The sequence below is a fragment of the Camarhynchus parvulus genome, chromosome 14 (assembly GCF_901933205.1).
Source record: "Camarhynchus parvulus chromosome 14, STF_HiC, whole genome shotgun sequence".
Classification (NCBI taxonomy): domain Eukaryota; kingdom Metazoa; phylum Chordata; class Aves; order Passeriformes; family Thraupidae; genus Camarhynchus; species Camarhynchus parvulus.
Genome location: NC_044584.1, coordinates 5436117 through 5458993, shown reverse-complemented (window position 1 = coordinate 5458993; position 22877 = coordinate 5436117). Strand labels below are relative to the sequence as shown.

Genomic DNA, 22877 nt, shown 5'->3' with positions numbered 1-22877 from the left:
ATAAACTGAAAGAAGGGGCTTTTAAACCTGACTCAGTGTGTCCAACTGGCTTTTTTTAAGCCAGGCTGCCCTAAATCAGGTCAGCCCCGAGCCTGCAGTTAAGGCAGTGGCACAGTGGGCCTGCCTGAGCTCTGGGGCCATATGGGAGCACTTTAATAGGGGTCAGCAGCGATGCTGGCGGCTCTTTCAAGCCTGGCAAGGGCAGAGCTGTGATTTCAGCAGCAGCCACCCCCTTTATCCCAACTATTCCTGGGAAAAAGGCCCTGGGTTGGTGGCAGCAGCCCCCCACGGTGTCCCAGCCCTCTGTGGTGCTGGGCTGCAGCAGGAGCTGGGCTTGGTTTGGTGTCTGAGCTCTGCTCACACTGAGTTTTCCCATGCACACAGCGTGGCTTTATGGATAGAAAGTGACGCCTGGAATATCATAAACTCCCTTCCCACCTCCTTCACTCCAGCCTCTTCCCCACCTGGAGCCTCTGCAAATATTCTGTGACAGGAGCCCTGCACTGACACCCATCCTGAGCCACGTGGAGGGCTTTCATTCCCAAACACCCCAGGCAGCACCCCCTGCACCCCAGCCCAGGGCAGGGATTGCCCTGCAGCCTCCCGGGCTGGGGGTGCAGGGCAGCAGGGAGTGAAGCAATTTGGAACAAACCCCATTGGCTGTGGTTTGGGTTTATCTCCAGGGGGATTATTTTTAGCTCCTGCTGACTCATTTGGGAAATGGCTTCCCCTCCCCAAGCCTCAGCCTGGTGCCATCCCAAATTCCTGCCTGGAAAGGGGCTGGGAATGGGCTGGGAATGGCACTGCCCTGGCTCAGCTGGTGCTGCTGGAGAGGGGATGGATCCGGAGCTGGATGGGCTCTCCCAGGATCCTGGGATCCTCTGCAGGCTCCCCTCACTGTGTCAATGTGGAGAACTCCCAAAAATCCCGGAGGAGCCCCTGCAGGGTCTCTGAGGAGGGGCAGGGCAGTGGTGAGGCCGTGGCATTGTTGTCTGCTGGGGTTTTTCCACGTATCCCTCGTGGACAGGCAGGAATTGATGTGAAATTCCCTCCTCCCAGCCCCACAGAGGGGCTTTGGAGCCCTTGGTCAATTCGTGGTTAGGAATTTGCCCTCAGAGCCCTCAATCCAAACTCAGGGCCCTGAAGGCTTTTCCAGCAGTGTTGGAGTTTCCTTAAAGGTTCCCAAAGGGAAGCTCAGCCCGGCTCTGTGGGGACAGGGCTGCGCCACGCTGGGGCCACTGCAGGGCCACCTCCTCAGGTGGCCACCAAAACCCTCCCATGGCGACCAAAACCCTCCCATGGCCACCAAAACCTTTTCATGGCCACTAAAAGACACTTATGGCCACCAAAACATTTCCATGGCCACCAAAACCCTCTCATGGCCACCAAAAGCCTCCCATGGCCACCAAAACTCTCCTATGGCCACCAAAACCCACCTATGGCCACAAAAAGCCTCCCATGGACACCAAAACATTTCCATGGCCACCAAAACCCTCTCATGGCCACAAAAACCTTCTTGTGGCCACCAAAACCCTCCTTTGGCCACCAAAACCCTGCCATGGCCACCAAAACCTTCTCACGGCAACCAAAACCTTCCCATGGCCACCAAAACCTTCCCATGGCCACCAAAAATTTCCCGCCACCAAAACCCTCTCATGGCCACAAAAGCCTCCCATGGTCTCGGATGTGCCTCTCTTGCTCCCAAATCTCTTTGGCAGTGAAGTTCTGCCCTCCCAGGATCAGCTGGAAAAGGCTTTTCCTGTATCCCAAATGACATCACATCTCCAGGCTTTTTTATTTTCTATTTCTTTTTTTTGTTGTTGTTTTCCCCAAATCCCAGGCACAGAGAAGATCCAGCCCTGGGAATATAAAGGTGGCAGAGGGAAGAGGTCGATGCACAGGCAGGGACATCCCTGTGTGGAAGTTTATTAAAGCTCAAGGCTGCCATAAAAACGCCTTTTAATCATTTCTTTGTAAACCTACCAAAAAAAAAAAAAAAGTTTAACACGAGCTGATGTCATTGCAGAAAAAATTAAAACAAGGAGGATGGGAAGGGACTTTTTTTTTTCCAGCCTGCAGAAGGAATGTGGATATGGTCTATAAAATTAATTTCCTCTTTCTTGCTAACTAGCACTGTCTGAGCTAAACAGCAACACTCTTTATTCCCTGCTCCAGAAATAAAATGGAGGGACTTTTCTCACCCGTGGATTCCTGCAATTATCTTGAGAAGCCTTTTTTGTCGGCAGCCAGGGGTCAAAAGGCAGCCCTGGTTTCACCTGATCTCATTGACTCTGCAGAGCCACCAGCCCCGAGCAGGGACACACACAATGCTGCCATTCAGCCTGGAAAACTCCTGGAAAATCCTTCTCCTCCCTCAGCCTGCAGCAGCAAAGGGAAGAGGAGGACAAAACGTGGAAATGCAGCAGCAATTTCTGATCAAAATGCTCTTTTTTTGGGGTAAAAACTCATCTGTGTTTTCCTGTCAAGTGGGAAATTGAGAGGAAGTGCAAGTTGAGGAGTAGGGAATGAAATCTGGGAGATCTTGGGGATGTCCAGCTCCCCCTAAACCCTGAGTTTTAGCCCTGGATGATCCAGGATGCTGCATTTTACCTGCCTGGCACCTTCCTGAACACCCATTCTGCAACATCCCTGAGTTTTTTACCCCCAGCCCCACAAAACCCCAGGAGCTGTTCCCTGGAATCGCTCCCAGGAGCTCTCCAGCACCTCAGCCCAAGGCCAGGGTTGGAAGGAGCATCCTGGGACGGTGGAAGTTGTCCCTGCCCAAGATGGGACCAGGATGAGCTTTTAGGTCCTTTCCAACCCAAACCATTCCAGGATTTGATGATTCCAAAGCTCCCGTCACCCCTTGAACCTATGGAATGGACCTAAAATACAGAATTATGATATCTAAAATCAGGATTGGATTTGCATGATCCTTGTGGATCCCTCCCAGCCCCAATTCCACGGTAAAATACAACACAGATCTATATTAAAATATACAATGTAATTACCTTATTTCCGTAAATACCAGTAAAAGTTCAATTCATTTTTGCAAAGCTTACGGGGAAGTAAAACCAAATGTGGGCGCAGCAAGTGGATTTAAAACCTGCCGGGTGGGAATGTGCAATCCTTGGGATGAGAGCTCCACACTCATCCTGCAGCTCCTGGCTGGGACAAGGATGTGGCCCTGGGAGAAGTGAGACAGGGATCCATCCTGGATGCACAGAGCCCCCTCCCCGTGCTCTCCCAGGAACCAGGCATGCTTCAGTGCAATCTTTGATATTTTGGGGTGATTTTCAATTTTTAATGTCGTTATTTTGGGCGATTCGCCATTTTATCACACACAGGTATTTTAATTTTGTTTTATCAGCCACCAGTGAAGCCACTCCAAGCTGTACCACCAAGCATCCAGCAGAAAGCAAAGATCACCCCCAAAACCATTCCCATCTCACCTTTTATTTCCTTTTCCCCCCTCACAGCGCGCTGGTTTGGAGGCCAACCCCAGCCTGGAGGGCAGAGCCAAAACTCCTCCATTTCCCAGGCAGAAATCAGGATGAAAATCAGGGAAATCTGCAGAGTCACGGGAGGAGGAGGAGAAGGGAGGGAAGGGAATTACGCTGCACTTTGGCTCCGGCTGGGATGAAATCCCCCTGCCAGGAGCTCTGGAAAGGAGCACGGAGAAAATGGTGTCGCCTTCCAGCCCCTCTTGGCAGAGGCTGCAAACACCAAATTCCGCCCGGGATTCTGCTCCCCAGCCCTCCTTAATGGGCTGCAGCTTCATTAATTGTCATCACATTTATTCCCCTTTCGTCTTCCAGCTTTTTCTCTCAAGCAGGGAGGGCTGGAATTCCCCAATCCCAAATTTTTTTTTCCTCCCAGGTTGGGATCCCCTTTGCTCCCGGAGCGGACAAAAGCAGGACAGGGAGGGAATGTTTGCTGTAAGAAAGCAAAATAAAAGTTACAGATGTAACAATGTTAATGACCGTGTTGAAAAAAGAAATACACCAAGCCTGACGTGCAACATATAATTTGGTTGCTCTCCTAACTCAGAGGGATTTCTTTACCAGGGCTCACCAAGCAGAAAAGGGAATTTCTTCCTGTAAATTCCCTACAGAAGGAAAATCAGCTGGGGCTAAAACCTTGCAAACCCGGCCTCGTGTGAGCCGTCTGAAATCCTCAGGATTATGGGCATGGAAATGCCCTTCTTAAAGGAAAAATCAAATTAATTTATCTGTATTTCAAAAAAAACTCAGAGTAAGACACAAAGCACAGGGAAAAGGAGCGAGGGGAAAAAAAAATCCAGACTAAAAGGGAAATAAATCCTTGATGAAAATATTTTATTCTGAAGATTCCATCGCCTTCCAAGCTGTTTTCCCAGTTTTTTTTTTCCAGCACAGAAAAATAGGCTCAAGCAGAAAGAAAACAGAACACGTCCTTGATAAAAAGCACTTTTTAATTTTATCAAATGGATCTGTACAAAAGTTAGCATTGCTTAGTCAGAAGCGAGTGAAGAGAACAGATCAGTAACAACCAAAAGTCTTTCAAACTTTATACAGAAAAATAGATTGCATAAAAATGAGCTTTTTTTGTCTTTTCCCCCAGCCCAGCGTGTCCCTCCCTCCCCGCCACGAAAGGAAATATGCAAAAAAATATTTTTTAGAAAAAAGAGTAGGAAACGTAGAAAAGGTAAAAAGATGAATAACCTCTGAAAGGTGGGTTTAGATTTACAAAGGCTTTTAAAGGCACGAGTTCCCATAAAATAGATGGTTATTTATATGCTCAGCATACAATGGAAGAAGTAGAAATATATCAATGAAATATTAGTCTAAAAACTAAGTACCCTAAACTCATTTTTTTAGTGGAGGAGATTTTAGTTTCACAGCTTGATGGATGATATCTGGTCCCTAGAAGCCAAAATTAAAGCAGAAGTCGCTGGTTTCCCATGGAATTACAGCTCCTTTAAAGTAGTCCTGGTTCTGAAAGCCTCCGAAGACTCCTGAAATCCGATTTTAACAGCCCAAAACAGGTGGCCAGAAAATCACCTGCCCTTTTCAGGCAGCATTTGAGCCTCCCAGTTGAATTAGTAATTCCCCCCCTCGTTATTTGACATTCCCATTGGAGTTTCCAGGCGGATTCCTTCAGTCCCTCTCTCCAGCACAGCTCCTGCAGCGGTTCCAAAATGAAAAAAACCCAAAAACCAAGGAAAATCTATAGACTCATAACACCAGTTTATTGTATCATCTCCACTATTTTTTTAGGCTCCCTCCCCCATCTTTAAAATCTTTTAAAAATTCTACTTTTTTTTCGTTTTGCACAAAATGACTTCATTAATTAAGAGACAAAATAATACAGAACATAAATACATATTTAACAGATTAAAAAAACAAAACAAAACAACCAAAAACATTTGAAGCTTCCAAAAACGAAAAAACCAAAACAAAATGTTAATTACAGCCAAACCTTGCTTAGAAGAACTCCTGACTAAAAAAAAAATAATAAAAATCAACAAACACTTCAGACACTGAGTTGGTTGGTCCCATCAGACTCTTCCCACGGGATTTTTCTGGGATTTTGGGGCTCATCCCTGTTGGTCCCAGTGAGTTCCTGCCCTCAAGGTTGGTCCGTTCCTCACATTGCAATAGACCCTGAAAGTCTCAAACAGCTTTTTTGTTGTTGTTTTGTCTCCCCCTCTCTCTCTCCACGTTTTGCACTTGGCCAAACTTCCAGGCCGAGCGAGTTCGGCTCAGTCCCACATTTTGTCCTTCATTTACTCAAAAGGCATCGCCGGTCCTTTTCCTTTTTGTTTTTTTTTTTACCTCTTGATTTTTTTTTTTTTAATTTTCTGTCCTTTGTTTGGTTGGGTTTTTTTTAGTTTTTTGAATTTCTTAAATCCTACGAATCAAAGAGAAAAGAAAACAAAAATAGAGCTCTGTCCTTTCGGGGGGGGCAGTTTCGAAGCAAGGTGGCGACCAGCAGAAAAGTTCCCAGCGGCTCAGGAGGCACTTTGGAACACTCCACGCTCTTCCTCCTCATTCCTTCATTAGTGCATAATTCCAGGGGAGCCTCGGGAGGCTCGGGGAATCCTTTAAGGCCTGGTCAGCGTGGTGTAGACGGGCTGCTCCCAGTTGGCGGTGGGGCTGTGCGCCGGCGGGATGGACAGCCCGTTGAGGATGGGGGTGGCGTAGGGGCGGCGCGAGGAGTGGAAATAGGGGTACTGGTAGAGGCTGGAGGCGTAGCCGGGGTAGGGGTTGTAGTAGTTGGAGCTCTGCAGGTCCGTGTAGTCGCACTGAGAGCTGGAGAAGGAGGCGGCGGCGCTGGCGGCCGGGGCGGCCGAGGTGGCACAGGCCTGGCCGCCGTAGGAGCCGTAGGAGTCGGAGTGCGCCGGGGAGCCGTGCGGCTGCTGCTCGCTGTAGTGGCTGGGGCTCAGCTGCTCCGTCTTGATGTGAGGCCGCTGCTGCTGGCCCGGCTCGGGGGCTGCGGGCGAGGCCGCGGCCGGGCTCTTGTGAGTCCACACCTGCGCGGCCGCGCCGAGTGCGCGTACGAGGCGCCATACGAGGAGGCGGCGCCGGCGCCGTGCTCGGCCGGCAGCGCCGCGTGGCCGTTCAGGGGCAGGTACTGGTCGAACTCGTGCACGTCGAAGGTCTCCATGTTGTTGATGACCTCGCTGCTGAGCTCCGAGATGTCCACGTTGCTGAAGTCGATGTTCTGGCGGCCGCTCTCCACCAGGCGCCGGCCCTCGTGCTTCAGCTCCTGCTTGCTGCCGTGGTGCAGGTCGGTTTTGGGGGTGGTGGGAGGTGTGGGGGGTCCGTGGGGCTGGCCTGGGGATGGAGGGACAGCGAGGTTTTAGCAGTGACCACAGAACACCCAACTCCTTCACCGTTCAATAAATGGGTTTCACCTGTCCGTTATTGCTCTCTTTGGGGAATTAAATCTGCAGCACCGTGTTGGACAAGGAATGTCCACCCCTGTGACCATGTCTGCCCCAGGATGAGCCTCCCACATGAGACACGGGATGGAGCTGGGAGCACGCTGTGCCCATCAGGATCACTCTGGGACACAGCAGGACACCCTGGCAGCACCAACTCCCCCCAGGGGTGCACTCACAGAGTGAAGCCCGTGATGGAGCTCATCCTCTCCCTGTGGGTCCCAAGGCAGAGGGACCCAGGGCCATGATCCCAGCAGGGTCTGAGGCTTCAGGACATTCCCAGTGCTTCCAAAATCTGTCAGCACGCCAATTCCCAGTGCTGGGAAGCTCTGCCCTAGGACCCTGCTTCCCAAGCACCCCTATTAGCCCACCATACAAATAATTAGCCCAGAATAATTCATTCTCCCCATCCAGGGACATCGGGATCCCGGTGCTTTGGCATTCCCTATGGCACAGCCAGCTCTAAGAGCACTCACTAAGGAAAACCACGGCCATGTTCCCAAGCACAGCTCTTGGGACAACAACTCCTGCACGGCGGGAAGCTGCGGAATCTCATCCCACCCCCCAGGGCACAGGGATCAGCGGGAATGCCGCCCCTTACCTGCGTGCTCGCCGTGGTGGTGGGAGTCGGCCATGCCCCCCAGCCCCGTGTCGGCCTTGTAGAGCTGAGTGCCGGCGTGGTGGCTGAGCTCAGCCCCCGAGTCCGAGTCGCTCTGCCCGGCTTTGACGCTTTTCCTCCTCCGGGGCTGGTATTTGTAATCCGGGTGATCCTTTTTGTGCTGCACCCTGAGCCGCTCAGCTTCCTCCACAAAGGGACGTTTCTCGTTCTCGCTCAATAAGCTGGTTTTTGGGAGGTTGGTTGTTTTAGTGAGGAAGAGAGGAAAAAAAAAAAAACCAAAATTAGGATCTTTTCCTTAATAGTTTTCTTCTTGTTTTTAGACTCACACATCTCCACTTCCCATGCATGGATGCGAGCACTCGGCAAGTTAACTATGAAATTAATTTGCCGTGGTAAAAAGGAGTTAAAATCCACGGAAAAAAACCGGATTAAAATACCAACTACAGCAGCATGAAAAACCCGACCACTATAGACAGGGGTAACAGGGCAAAACAAAATCCCCCTTCCACACTTCTAACACAATCACAAAACATAATTCCCATGTTTACCCTGCAAATGCCACCCCCTCACCGCCACAAACATTTCCAGCTTTGTTTGGTGCTTACAAAGAAACCACCAAGGCACCAGGGATGGGATTATTGCTTTCCAAACTCTCTGCCCCCTGCCCACACCTCTCTTTGCAAACTCTTGGAGAGGCTCAAACCAAAGCGGGAGCATCGCTGGCCCGAGCGGGCAGGAAAAGATGGGAATTAGGTACAGGCAGACACCACGGGATAAACCACACGGGGAAACGTGGCTCGGGGAAGAGCCTTGGAAAGCAAAGCGGGCTCGGATGCTGCTCAGCAAATAAAAGTTTGCATCCCCGGGCAGCACTGAGCAGATAAGCAGGGAAATTAGGAAGCTCGTTAAAATAACTGCTAAAAAACGAGTTTAGCTGCGTTTATAGCTTGTAAAGCATCAAGCGAGCCAAAAGGAAAAAAAAAATTAGGAAGAAACCATAAAACAAGTCATTAAAGAAGCCTCATCGCGTGGGGATGGAGAAGCCGCGGGCAAGGGAAGGGCTTGCGCATCTCCCAGACGGAGCAGGGAAAATCCACCCGCGGCAGGAGCGAGGGTGCCCAAGCCCCTGCTCGGGGGATTTTACGGAGCAGGGAAAATCCACCCGCGGCAGGAGCGAGGGTGCCCAAGCCCCTGCTCGGGGGATTTTTCGGAGCAGGGACCGCTGTGTCCTTCGCGGCGCGCCGGGATGCTCGGGGAGGGATGGTACCTCCGTTCGGATCGCTCCGAGAACCCCAGACTAACAAAAGCAAAGCGGGCAGAAGCCTCAGAGAAGCGCTGGGAGGGGGGTCCGGCCGCGCAGCCCCGCGGAGGACGCGGCGCGGGGGTCGGGTCGGGTCGGGACTCACCGCCAGAGCTTGCCCAGGGTCTTGCTGAGCTCGGCGTTGTGCAGATGCGGGTACTGGTCCGCCAGCTTCCTGCGGGCGGCCTGCGCCCACACCATGAAGGCGTTCATGGGCCGCTTGACGTGCGGCTTGGCTTTGAGCGATCCGTTGCCGCGGACGGGCATGGGCACCAGGCTCCAGTCGTAGCCCTTGAGCACCTGCGAGACGGCGTCGCGGATGCAGGCGGGGAAGCGCTCGTCCACCTCGGCCGCGTCCACCTTGGCCCCCAGCGCGGCGGCGCCCGGCGGGCGCGGGGCGGGCGCGGGGGCGCAGCCCAGCCCCTCGGAGCCGGCGGGGGAGAGCGGCGAGTCCGAGTCCGAGTCCACGTGGGACATGGAGCTGGTGGTGCCCGCGGGGCTGCACGGAGCCTCCAGCGCTTTGTCGTGCTCCTCGGTCATGTTGAGCATCGGCGGGCGGCAGAGCCGGGCCGGCCGCGCGCTGTGCCCGCCCGGGGTGGGGGCGCCGCGCACCCTCCACGGGGCGCCGCGGGAAAACGAGTAAAAACAATAAGTTCTAGGAGGAAAAAAAGACACGAAACCCTCAAAACTCAGCTCAAAATGCGCGCTACCCCCCCGCTCCGCAGCCGGTCCTGCCGCCGCTGCCGCCGGGTCCCCGCGCTGCCCGCGCCGCGCTCCACGTCCAGTGCGAAGCGGGGCCCCTGGCAACAAGTTACTTTAAGGGCAGGGCGAGCGGCCCCGCCTCCGCCGCCGCTCGCCATTGGCGGAGAGGGCGCGGTGATTTGCAGAAGGGGCGTGGCTCCGCGCGGCGGGCCGGAGCCGCCCGCCCGCCGCCTCAGAGCTCCCGCTCCGCCGGCAGGAGCCGCCGCCAGCCCGGGGTCCCGCTGAGGGTGCCGCTGCCGCCCGGGCCCGGTGGATGCCACCCGCCGCTGTTCCGGCTCCCTGCTCCGGCTGCCTCTTTCTGCTCCTCTGTGCTTTTTCCGCTGCAAATCGTCCGGGCGCTTCACCGCCGCGCGGTACTGGCGGGGACCCCCGGACGGTGGGGATGTGTTTCACGCTCCGGTGTGCAGCCGGGGTCCCGGTTTTCTAGCGGGGTACCGGGCAGCGGGTGCGGGATGGAGCGGCCGCGTCCTTTTCCCAGCGCCGCGGAACGGGGGTGGCGGAGCGGTGCTGTAGGACCGCCGGTTTTATTTTATTTTATTTTATTTTATTTCAAATCCCCTTTTCCAGGGGTTTTCGGGACGGTCGGTGCGTGGCCGGGCGGGCAGAGCTCCCTGTGCGTCCCCGCAGCCCACCCCCGGTGCCCCCGGGCCGTGCGCTCCCGCAGCCCCGAGCGCGCCGCTCCGGCCCCGCGCTCTCCAACGGGCGAGTAACGGAGGAAATCGGGGAATCGCTGGAAAAAAAAGCGACACGAGACCCTCCGTGTCCCTTCCCCGACTCTCCCTCCTCTTTTCCCGCAGCCTTCCCGCAGCCAGCTCCATCCCGAGCACCGGGAAGCGCCCGGGAGGTCCCGGCCGGAGGAGGATGCGGCACCTCGGGGTGAGCTTTCGGATGGGGGAAAAAGGGAGGGTGACCCCCAAAATCTCACCCGTCTGTTTAAGTTGTCCCTTTCCGAGCTAGCCCTGCTCTTCCAGCATTTCTTTGGAGCATTTGATTTTAATTATCCGCGGAATTCAGCCTTCTAATTGTGACTGGTTGGGGGGAGAAATAAAAGCAACTCCCCAAATTCAAGTTTCATCTGCTGCTTCCCCCAGGAAAAATAGAGGGTCACGATAGATTGACAGGGGAATAAATAAGAAATTGGGCTTCAGGCATTCCAACGTTTAAAAAGTACCAGGAACATGGTGGTTTTTGTTTAATTACTGTGATGTGTAATAAATAAACTGTTTGCTTTGAATTTAAATGTGTTTAAATGTGCCCGAACATCCATCTGTCTTCTATGTGAAAATTAATTTGTTCTCTTAAACGGCAAAGCAGGATTTTATTTTATTTTTTTAAAAAACCCTTCAAACTGTAATTTTTCCAGTTTTCAGCTTTCCGTTTGCAGAGTTACCACCTGACATATTTGAAATACAACTTTCAAAGCGTCTTTAAAAGAAAAATTATTTTAAGTCTCAAGGCAAACTACATAAGTTGGACTTGCTAATTGAATAATTGAAATTTTCTTCTAAAATTTAATGAGATTGGGGATGGGTTTATGTTTCCCTGGGCTGTGGATTGGTGACTTTGCAATGCTGTTGGACACTTGGGGAAATCTTTTTTTCCCTCTCCTGTGACCCATAATTAATGCATATTCCTGTAATTCCTATCTCATTAGGCAATTTACCTTGACTCACAGAATTCCAGTGTTTCATCTGTTTTATCCAGGGCTGAGTCCAAGCAATAATCACTATTTTTAGTCCATTTTTTCCCAATCCAGCCCCTCCTGCGGAGCACTTTCCTCGGAAGATCCCAACCTCAGTGCGTGACTGAGGCTGGGAAGGGATTTGTGGGATGCTCGGAGTTTTGGAGGTAGGAATGGGAACAAGAACCCCTTTTTTCTGCTCCCTGTCTTCAGCTCCAAAGATTCCTGCAAAAGAAGCCCCCAAGGACAGGAGGAATTACAGACTTTGGTTTTCTTCCCTGCTCGCTGCTGCCTTCCAGGGCTCCCCAGCCCTGCCTGAGGCAGGGAGTTGCACTTCCCAGCCCACAGGCTTGAATTCCTCTTTGTGCAGCACAGGTAGAAGGAGGAAGGTGACTTTGGGTGGTTGTTTCCTCTTATTCCAGAGATGGGCTCGGGGATGAGGCCGTGCCTGGGAGCGGGGCAGGAACGTGTCCTGCTGCACGTCCCTGATCCTGCACCAACCATTTTGCGTTCCCGTGTCACTCCTGGGGGATGGAGCACAATTCCCTGGCCTCACACAGCCTGAACAGGGGGAAAGGAGGGAGCTGGAGCACCTGGAGGTGCTCAGGAGCTCTGGTTTCCTGAGAAGTTCACTCAGCCATGAAATGGAATGAGATAATGCTCAGGGAACAAGTGGGTTCAAGTGGGGCCGTTTGTCCCGCAGGGTCTCGTGGCCGGATTTTTGTATGACAAAGGATGGGGATGTTTGCCCAGGGATGGGCACGGGCTGGAGCTGCAGGGCAGGATCCCACAGGCCTGACACTGCAGGCCCTGACATCAGCATTCCCAGGAAAAGGGTGCAGATCTGGGAGGGAACAACCCAGGTTCCTGTGGCCCAGTGGAGCCTTTAAGAGTGCATCCAGTTTAGAGAGGATTTGGGGGAACAGATCCAGCTCTTCCTGACAGAGTGGGCACAGCAGAGGTTGATATTTGGAATATTGCTTCATTTTCTGATGTGGCCTCCGAGAAAGTTCCTGGCCAGCTCAGGCAGTGTTTCTGGGAATCAGGCAGTAAATCCAAGGTCTGTGTGCCTGGCTCCATCACACTCCCACTTGGGAATCCTCAGCACCCCTGTGGGATGGAGGCTGCTCCACCTCCCATCCCAGTTCCTCTGTTCCATACCCCTTCCTTCTGCAGGAATAAGAGCGTGTGTGCATTGGCTCCAGAGCAGGCAGAGCCCTGCTCGTGCCAGGAAGGAAAAATTTCCTTTCCAATGGCAGCCAGGGAAGGCATTTTTAGAGGATGAGAGCACGTGGAATCTCTGGAGTCTGTGGATGTGCTCTGGGATGCAGGATCAAAATGCACCCATATATGAATTACACATTAAATGCTAGGTGTTGGCAAAGGATCTCTTCTTTCCTCCTGCATAGCACAGCCTGGGTGGCATCTTTTCAAATTAATGGGGATTACTGTGATTAATTTTGATTATTGTGATTATTCATTGCTTGTCCTATGGTACCACTTAAGGATCCCTCTTCTGAACCAGCCCCTCCTCATTAACCTGCACAAACACACGAGAAAAAAAGGGTGATTCTTCCTCTAAAAATCCTTTCCAGCTTTAATCCTGGAGTTAAATGTTAGATTTCCACAGGGAAAATTGGGGATTTTAAAGGGAAGAATTAATACTGCTGGAAAGAAATGGCTTAGCAGAAGGAAGCTCCCAGATTCCCTGTGAGGTGCCCACGTCCCCTTCAGCAAGCGCAGCTGAGTGCTCGGTGCGTGCCTGCATTATCCACAGCTGCACGTCTGTTCCCTTCAGAGCAGCCCCCCGTGCTCATGCTGCCTCCCAAGCTCCTGATTTCAGCTTTCTCTGCTCCCTTTCAACCCAAATCCTGGCAGCCAGAGGGGAGAAAGGCCAGAGCTGAATGAACACAGAGCGATTTCGGGTGCCAGGCCCAGCCAGCGGGGTTGGGGTGCTGCTGGGGACAGCTGCTGGCTGCTGTGACAGTAAAGGCTTGTTCCCCTGGCACTCCTGCAGCTGGTTTGGAACACAGCAAAATAGGGGACGTGGCGTTGGGGGATGGCTTGGTGAATGGAGATGAGCATCAATGATGCCCCTGCCCGCCTGGCATTCATGAATCGCCTTCCCCTGGAGGCTTGAAAGGCTCCAAAGCTCGCTCTGAAATATCTTGTCTGAGTTATTTTTGCACTGTTTTCTTTCCTCAAGTCGCCTGATAAAAATAAAAGAAGAAATGGAGAAGTGAGCAGAAAAGCCAGCACAGGTGATGGTCCCCACAAAGGGATTCGTGCAATCGCAGAGTATCTGAGTTGGGAGGGACACACAAAGATCCTCGAGTCACATTTGGGACAGAAAAGACGTCATTTGGTGTCCTAATCAACTGGTTTATCACATGTTTTTCTTTCTAGCCTGAATCATCTTCCAGGAAAGCCAGGAAAGGCTTCCACTGCCTGTTATGTGAATTGAGTCCTGTTTAGTTTCACACATTTCTGCTGGTTTAGGCTTAAACTTTACAGCTTGTCCTGTTGGAAGGTGCTCCTGGTCCACGATGTGGCACATCTCAGAGTGACCCTCGGCAATGAAAACCGACCCAGCTCAGCATTCCCCTCCCAGCCCCAATTACTCTTCCCTTTTTGCTAAACTTTGGCCTAAACCCTCCACTTTCCTGCAGTAATTTCCTCAGTTATCCAGTTTGTTTTACAGACACCCCCGTTTCATGTAGAATTTGCTATAAAAGACCCCACAAAGGAAACCATTAGCTCCCATCTATTTAAATGTTCCTCTCCAAACCTCGTGGTGGCCGATCCAGAACTGCAGTATTCCAGTGGCCTTTAACAAACAGCTGATTTTTCCTTCCCTATACAATGCACCATTATGTGGCATTTTTTTCTATTTTTTTTTTTCCTAAGGAGAACAATGCGAGCAGCAGTGATGGGAAACTGGGAAAACAAAAGGGGCATTTAGAAGGGACTCGTTTAGAGGCTGGGAAGTGTTGAATAATGTTACACCTGATAGCAGATGCTTTCTCAGCGACCAGCACCGAGGTGTTTACTAACGGGATACTCAATGTATGTTTATGTTCGAAAATGCTATTTATGAACTCCATGCAGCCAAGTGTTTGATGTCTGTAAATTATTTAAAGTAAAAATCATGGTGGTATCTTAAGTAGTGAATTTAGATGGGATTTTAGGAGGAAATCCTTCCCTGTGAGGGTGGGAAGGGGTTGGGATGGAATTCCCAGAGAAGCTGTGGCTGCGCCTGGATCCCTGGAAGTGTCCAAGGCCAGCTTGGATGGGGCTTGGAGCACCCTGGGATAGTGGAATGTGCCTAAAATTGGAACTGGATGAGCTTTAAGGTCCCTCCCAACCTAAACCATGAGAAAAACCTGAGGAATTGAACTTGAAATGAACTTAAATTCCCCAGTCCAGGCAGGGTCACCTGGAGCAGGTGACACAGGAACGTGTCCAGCTGGGTTTGGGATGTCTCCAGAGAGGGAGATCCACACCCTCCCTCTTCCACAGCCCTGTGACCTCCATGCAAACCAGTTTTTCTGTAAATTGAGGTGGAATTTGTTGTGTTAATCTGTCCTGAGCATGGTGCTGACAACTCCAAGGTTGTAGATTCAATGTGAGCCATTCACTGAAGGGATTCCATCATCACAGTCCCTTCCAAACCAGAATATTCTGCAATTTGGATTCTGATTTAGTTTAGGATATCACTGCTCATCCTGTCACTGAGCACCACCGAACAGAGCCCGGCATCATCCCCCAAAACCCCTTGGAAATATTTTAATAGATGTGATCCCCTCTCACCTTCCCTCCTCCAGCCTGCCCCAGCTCCCGCAGCCTCATCACAGAAACGCTCCAGCCCTCTCACACCTCCGCAGACGCGCTGACCGCTTACTTTATTTTATTTTTTAATTTTTTAAATAAAACTTGGCATTTTCTCGCCGGTTAGCAGAGAATTCTCCCCGTTTCCCCCTATTTTACCCCGTCTCCACCGTGTCCCCTCACGTCCCGCTCGGTCGGGCCGCACACTCTCGCTATACCCGACACGGCGGCTCCGCTTTGAAGAGCAGTCTGTCAGTTTCTCCCCATTTCTGCCCTTTTTGCCCCATTTCTCCCAATTTCTGCCCTTTTTGCCCCGTTTCGCCTCATTTCTCCCCGTTTTCTCCGCGTCCCCGCCGTGTCCCCTCACGTCCCGCTCCGCCGGCCCGCACACGCTCGCCGCGCCCGACACGGCGGCGCCGCTTTGCAGCGCGTTCTCCCCGCTTCTGCCCGTTTTTCCCCATTTCTGCCCGGTTTTCCCCATTTCTGCCGCTTTTCCCCTACTTTTCTCCCGTCCCCGCCGTGTCCCCTCACGGCCCGCCCCGCCGGGCCGCACATGCTCGCTGTGCCCGGACATGGCGGCTCCCAGCGCGGGGCTGCGCCAGCGCCGCCCGGGCCGGGCCGGAGCCCCCGATGGAGCTCCCGGAGCGGCCCCCGCTGCATCCCCCGAGCCCCCCGAGGCCGGGCTCGCTGCCGCGGCCCCGCCGCTCTCCCCGGGCACCTTCTGGCTGACCCGCATCGTGCTGCTGCGCTCCATTGCCTTCCTGTACTGTGAGTGCCGGGCGGGCGCTGATCCCCCCGCGCTGTCCCCGAGTGGTGCCCGGGGACGGCGCCCAGGGAACGGCTGGAGCTGTGCCAGGGAGGGCTGGGGGAGAGCAGGGTGAGGTTTTTCCCGTTTTCGCATCCCCCGAGGGTGGTGGCGCACTGAGCAGGCTCCCCAGGGAATGAGCACATTCCCAAAGCTGCCAGAGGAGCCCTTGGACACCGCTCCCAAGCACGTGGTGGCATCCTTTGGGATGTCCCGTACAGGAACAGCGGCTGGACCCGACGATTCCTGCAGCACCCTCCCACGTGGGAGTATTCTATGATTTTATGATCATTGTGGGTCCTCTCCAGTTTTGCACATTACATGATTCTCTTCTTTCCCAGTCCCACTTTCCTGGTGGATTGGGGATGGCTGGCTGGGGTTTGTGATGCTGGAAGCTGGTGGAGCTGGAAGGAGAACTTTGCTCACACCACGAGGCTCGTACCTCTCAGCAGAGCTGCTTGGAGCTGTTCATCCTTTCGCTTGAAGATATGAGCTCACAGTGCAAAAGAGGAACTCTTTGTCTTATACCATCAGGACTGCAGGGGCAGATGCCATCCCTGGGTGTCAACACCACCAACAGCCAGGACCTAGAGTCAACGTGACCTTAAAATATTCCACAGTGAAAGCAGTTTCCAGCCTCTGCCGTGCTCCTCTGCCTCTCGCTTTGGCACTGAGAGCTGTGCTCGGAGCCCACTGGTGCTCCGCTTAAAAATATTTAGAGTGAAACCGAAACTGACAAGTAACACACTACGGTACAAATTCTAAACTTGCCCCAGATTTGTCCACAGAATCGTTAGAATTTGTAGCCTGCCAGCCTGCTTAGATTATTTTGCATCAAAACCATGCAGAAGTTGTAGTTTCGTATGGCTTTGACACGTGCTCTGGTTCTAGTTTGGTTTCAGCTCTCGGTGAAATGCGAGGTTATGACTCTTTCAGTCAAAATGAAAGCGATTCTGATATTCCCCCGTGTGTAAATCCAGGCTGCTGAGTTTCCCGTGGCTCAGTTTGCAGTTTCCTTATGAAAAACTGATTAGTGCTCTGTGCTGTGCTTTCGGTGGAGGCTGCTGCTGCTGCCCTGGGTGGATTTGGGGTGATAAATGTGCCACACCTGGGACCAAAGGGGTGTGGGGGGCGGGAAGGGAGCAGGGGCTGGCTGGAGGGGTGGGAATTGGTGGAAATCAAAGGCGTGGGACCTTGTGGTGAGTGGGACACCTGGGACGACGAGGTGGGGAACAAGGATCTGATTGGGTTCAGGTGAGTTACAGGTGGAAGCGATTGAAACTGATGGGCTGCAGGAGAGGCTGAGAGGGGCTGAGCTAGAGGGTGAAGCTGAGCTTGCAGGTTGGTGAGTAAATGTGGGCTGCTAAAAAAAAAGGGGGATAATTTTTGGGGTGGTTTTTCAAGCAGGAGAAAGGGGTGGGAGTGGCTGAAAGTTGGGGGAGAACCCCAAAATACCTCTGTAGTGTGGAGTGAGGAAACCTTTTGGAGAGTGGGGTGGCAGAGGGAGAGTTTGGGGTACTGAAGCTGGAAGGAGCAGGGCAGGAGAGAATGTTTGTGTCCCTTGTTAAGGGAAGAGGTGGAGGAGAGGAAAAGTTCACCTGCTTGTTGTGCAACTTGTGCTTGGCTGTGCTGAGGCCCTGGGGAGTTCTGCTGCTGGTTTGGGGTGAGCCAAATGAATCAAAGCCAGGAAGCTGGGCCTGGTTTGAGACGGGTCACATTCCTACAGGCAGCAGTGCTGAGGCTGGCAGTGCAGGAGAGGTGCCCCACAAAAATTTGTGGGGTGGAAAGTGCTTGTTGTGTGTGAGCTGGAGAGGTTGCGAGCGGGCAGATTCCCCCTGGATGCTCCAGTGGGAAGGAGGGTTTGCCCTTTGATCTCTTTGGAGTGCCTGGCTTTAAAAACAGCAGAGAAACAATTCCGTGCCTCTGTGCCAAGCTGCTCTTGCAGGTTTTTTTCTGGAGATGGAAGCATTTAGTGTGACAGCTGATTTTTCTCCCAGACGCGGCGATTCCGCGCGCGCCGAGGCTCAGACTCGCTGAGGAGACGGTTGATGCCGTTGTGACAGTTTGACATTCCTCAGCCGTGGGATGGTTTCCCCCCTTCTTTCATTTCACCCTTTCATGTGTAACCCTTTCCTTTCCTTTGCGTGGGGGGATTTGTGTAAAGGTGTTGGGGAATGTGATCAGGGCTCAGCTCTGGGAGCTCAGGGATTGTTCTGCTCCTGGGTGGGAGAGTGAAGGACCTTGAGCGTGGGGAGGAGAGAAACACGATTTGGGGTGTGCAGTGACCCCAAAGTGTGCTCACAGGGCTTGTCACCTCCTTCCTGCCCCCACCCCATTCCCAAGGGGGTGTTCATTGCCTGCTGTGGTATGGGAGGTGTTCTCCCTGAGGATCCTCCTGTGTGGAAGGAGGACAGACAGAGCAAGGCAGGTGTGGAGTGTCCTTCTGTGTGCCCTCCCCCTTTGCTTTTACTCTCCCCTTCCTTTTTTGTGTCTTTTGAAGGGGTTTTCCAGAAGCAGCCTGAGCCTGGGAAGTCCCTGGCAAAGCAGCTGCTGTGTGAGAGGCAGGTTGGGGATGGGAGGTGGGAGAAGATCTGAGAGTTTGGAGAGGTCAGAGACCAACCCCACCTGCTGCTGGCAGGGGTGGGAGGGCAGGGAAAGTGGATCCAGCTGAAAGAGCTCCGTGAGGTTTGGTCCTTACAGCATTGTCCCGTCCCTCTATCCCTTGGAAATGGTCTCTCTCTGTTCCCTGGTGGCTCCTTCAGGTCCTGCAAGGCCACAATGAGGTCACCCTAGAGCTTCTCCTCTCCAGGTGAACAACCCCAGCTCTCCCAGCAGAGCTGCTCCATCCTCTGCTCATCCTGGAGCCTCCTCTGTGCTCTCTCCAGGGTCCTCCCTGTGCTGGGACCCTGGAGCTGGAGGCAGCTCTGCAGCTGGGGTCTCACCTGGAAAGGGCAGAGGTTTGGCCAAATGTCACTGGGAGATTTGCAGCTTTTCCATCCTGCTCCTGCCCCGAGTGTGTCCCCTGTGACACGGGTGGGTGTTTTGGCAATCCAGAAATACTTTGAGGTCTTGTTGGAAGTGCTCTTACAGGTAAATAGCTGGTCCCAAAGCTCTCGACAACAAATGTGCATTATTTGCTCCCTTCACCCTCGTTCTAAATCATTTTTAAGTGCTCTTTTTGGGTGATTACCATCACCAGATTCCAGCTGTAGAAATTTCAGTAATTAGATACCACCCTCCCCAATCTCAGCCAGGCTCTGTGGAGAGCTTTGAAATAAAAGCTATTATTTAAATCCAGTTTATCTTCCTTCTCCTTATGTATTGTTTAATAGTATTTTCTTTCCCCAGCGCCAGAGCTACGGGAGGTCCAGGCTCCTTCTTCCTAAATCTGAAATCCAAAGCCCTCTCGGGGGGTTTGGCTTCCTGTAGGCTCCTGGCTCTCCCCGGTGTCCTTCCTCCTCTCTTTCTCTGCCATCTCCCCTGCTTTCCCTTCCCTCAGCTTTATTCAGAGGCTCCCAGTAGCTTTCAGCCTGCCTGCTCAGGGTTAGAGAACATCTTCAGGCACTTTTGCTGCCCTGGGAGGTTTTATTCCAGCTCAGTGCTCCTTGGCAGGGCTGTGCAGCACCAGCTCTGGGTCCTCTGAGCTGCTGCATCCCCCTGGAATGGGAATAAAAAAATAACAAAGGTGGAGAAGAGAATCTCTCTCCCTGTCTTCTCCTTGCCCAAAGCCCCTCTGGAGCAGAGGGATCTCCCCAGGGCATCCTCCAGCTGTGGGCTGGGGTGGTTTTGGGCAGCCTGAGACCCAAAGGGAAGCTTTTCCTATTTCCACAGCTTCTCAAACAAGGAGGCAGCAGGGAGATAAGAACTTCAAACCCTCCCCTTGAGCAACCACCCCAAAGTCTTCAGCTTGGCTGTGAAAGGCAAGAAAACAAAAAAGGTGTTAAGGGCAGAGCACTTTTTGTGGTTTTGTGGGTGCTTGGCTTCACCCTTTTGCTCAGTGCTCTGGTGTTGCTGCTTCTGTGTTGCAAAACTTTGCAGGGGAATTCATCAATTGAAAATTTATTTGATTCATTTCTCTGGTAATAAAATACCAGGACTATTCTGCTCTTTCTTCTCTCCAGCAGTGCAACCTCAGCTTGCAGCATCCAGCTCAGGGCCTGTTCAAATGCCTCCTTGGGTCAAAGGGGCACTTGATAAACTGCTCCAGGCAGAGTTTTTGTGTAGTTTGGTTTTCAGGCAAACCTCTCTGCTCTTGGTTCAGTTCTTCTTGTGGTTAGGGCATCAAGGAAAAGTTAAGACTTCTTTTAACAAGAGGGGGGGAAGACAGAAAAAGCCATATGACCGGGAAGTTTTGGGTTTCACATCTTTAAATCTTTCCTGAGCATGAAAAATGGGATCCTCTCATTGTCCCACCATGGCAGTCTGAGCCTGGGCTGAGGGAAGGGAGCTGAGGTGCCAGGGAAACCTGGATGGAGCGAATCCCTTTGGATGGGGACGCTTGGGTGCTGGTTATTGGTACCATGGCGGGGTTGAACATGCTGGGTTTGGGGGGAGAAGGGAGGGAGAAGGTAGAGAAGGGGGGGAGTTAATGGAAAAGTACAGTGAAGCACCTTCTGAGGTGAGGATAAGTATGGAAGGTCTATTAGCAGCCCTGGTAATTTGCATGTATTATGTAAAGCTCAGCTGGCAGCAGGGAGAGCTCCCATGTGAGCTGTCAGAGGCTCTGCAGTGGGAGGCAGACCTGGAGCTGCTCTGTTCCCTCCACCTGCACAGCCCCAGGAATGGCACATCCAGCTGCGACTCCTCGGTCCTGGAATTGTCCCTGGGAAGGGAAGCACAGGCAGTGAGGCCAGGGATGGTGAGATCTGTGCCAGGGCTGGAGGCTTGGAGGGTGCAGAGGCCCAGGGAAAAGCTGCAGGAGCAAGGAGAGCTGGGGCAGTGTGCCCCAAGCCCTGCAGGGTGGTCATGCTGCCCGTCAGTGCCCAAAGTGGAAGCAAAGTTGTTTGAGCTGGGAGATGCAGAGTGAAAAATCCCCAAACACGCGGCCACAGGGAGAGAGGTTCCAGAATAAGGGTTAAGGAAGAGGAAGGAGCACAGGCTTTGGGGGAAAGGGATTTTTATACTCCCTGTCCAAGCCACAGTTGAAGGGAAGGCTCCTGGAGAAGGCAGCAGGGTCTGTTACACTGAACTTAAGGCTCCAGTTTCTCTGGGCTTCAGGGAGAGGAAGCAATGACAAGCTGATAAATAACTTCCCTTTTTCCCTCCTGGGTCTGAGCATCTCCTGTGCTGCTGAAATCCTCTGCAGTTTCTTTAGTTTTGGCTCTTCCCCGTGTCCAGCAGCACAGGAACTGCAGCCTGGGGGGGAAACCTCAGGGCTGGCTGGGTGGAGGTGGGAGCTGCATGGGGATGAAGCCATCCCAAAGATGCTGGAGAGGGAGCCTGGAGTGATCCCAGACTGAGCACGGGGAGTGTCCAGGAGAGGGAGCTGGATCCGGGATGGAGCTCTGGGAGTGCGAGCGTCACCTGGCAGGTGATGGATCGGGCACAGCTGGCACGCTGGGGTTTGCTTTGGGGCAGGTGAACCCTCCCAAAATCAGGGCTGGTGCTGCTGGGTTTTCATTGTGGATGGGGCTCTGGGAAATCCCAGCAGTGGGAAATGGGAAAACCCCTTTGGAGTCTGAGCTGGGCCATCCAAAATGTGCATTTCATGGCAGCTCCAACCCATTTTTTGCTGCCTGCAGGCTCGGAGAGGCTGAGCAGGATTCTGTCCATCCAGTGTGCACTTTGCTGGAATTGCTGGTGTTTGTTTTTCCTAATTTACCCTTTCCTTGTTTGTCTCGTGCACGGCACAGGGGTCTAATTTGGACTTTTTTTAGGCAAAAACCTGCTCAGCATTTATGGGTTGGGGCAGCAATTCTGGAGCATTTAGAGGTGAATTTGATTAGCACTTTTGGAAAACTGTGCAGCAAATTGCAGTGCTAATCATGGGAAATCAAGCCACGGAGTTTTAAGGCAGAACTGGCTTTCAGTTGGCTTTTTTAAAGCCAAAAATGAAGATATTAAGCTATCTAAAGCTCAGAAGAATTTGATTTCTGCTGGTTTCATGTCAGGCTTTCTGATTACACAGTTGTGCTGAGCTGAGTGTTGGTGGAAAAATATGGGTAAAATAGCAAACACTTAATTTGTGTCCCAGAACTGATCCTGTAGTGTTTGAATCAGCTTTTCTCATGTCTCTCCCTATCCATAATTGAGTAAAATAATTGAAGAAAAAATGTCTCTTATTTGTAAAATCATTCACTGTGTAGAAAAGATGGATGGGAAGAGACACAACCCATTAGCTCCCAACTTTATTGTGCCATCCCTGGGGTTCAGGATCTTCTGGGATCAAAGGGAACCCTCCCAGTGACCTCTGCTGTGTGCTGCTGATGACTTTTAGTGGTTTTTAAATGAGAATAAAACCCGTGGCTGTGTGCAGGGAGCTGGGGGAGCGTTAAGTGGATTAAGTGGAACCCACTGGAGACTTTTGTCTGGGGAATGGGACTTTCAGTCGGATTCCCTGGGGCTGCAGACTTTGGGTTGCTGCTTCAGACTTCAAAGAAATGGGAAAATTTGGGCTCTGATTTCACACAGCCTCTCCCCCAGTGCTCCCAGTGAGAGACACACCAGATGAACACCAGGGTTGTTGTTTGCAGAATGCCAGCATTGAGATAAGGAAGGAAACAGATTTGATCGTTAACCAAGGAAGATTGGGGAGGGGAACAAATTGGCTTTTTCCAGGAGCTCTGGTGCTGCTGCCCGTGACGTGGCTGCTGTTTGGGTAATGTTTGAAGGATGGGTAAATTAGTGGATGCTGCCTAATCAGGAAATGTTGGCCTTCCTCGTTTTTTATTTTTTTTCCCCGAGACATGGAGATTACTGGAGTTACAAACTGCAAATTGGTAACTGCAGGAGATGCCT

The 22877-nt window shown here is 52.4% G+C and overlaps 2 protein-coding genes across 2 annotated transcripts in view; one reads left to right on the top strand and one right to left on the bottom strand.

Moving 5' to 3' along the window:
* Positions 1-5881: 5881 nt before the first annotated feature.
* On the bottom strand, positions 5882-9618 carry SOX8 (SRY-box transcription factor 8). The gene is given in 4 exon segments (XM_030958491.1): positions 5882-6526; positions 6529-6818; positions 7527-7765; positions 8951-9618. Coding segments are annotated over 4 exon segments (1413 nt in total). The 5' UTR covers positions 9394-9618; the 3' UTR covers positions 5882-6085.
* A 6069-nt stretch (positions 9619-15687) lies between these two features.
* Positions 15688-22877, top strand: part of LMF1 (lipase maturation factor 1) — a 139023-nt gene continuing 131833 nt past the window's right edge. The window contains 1 exon segment of the mRNA XM_030958167.1: positions 15688-15883. Coding sequence (XP_030814027.1) covers positions 15688-15883 — 196 coding nt within the window.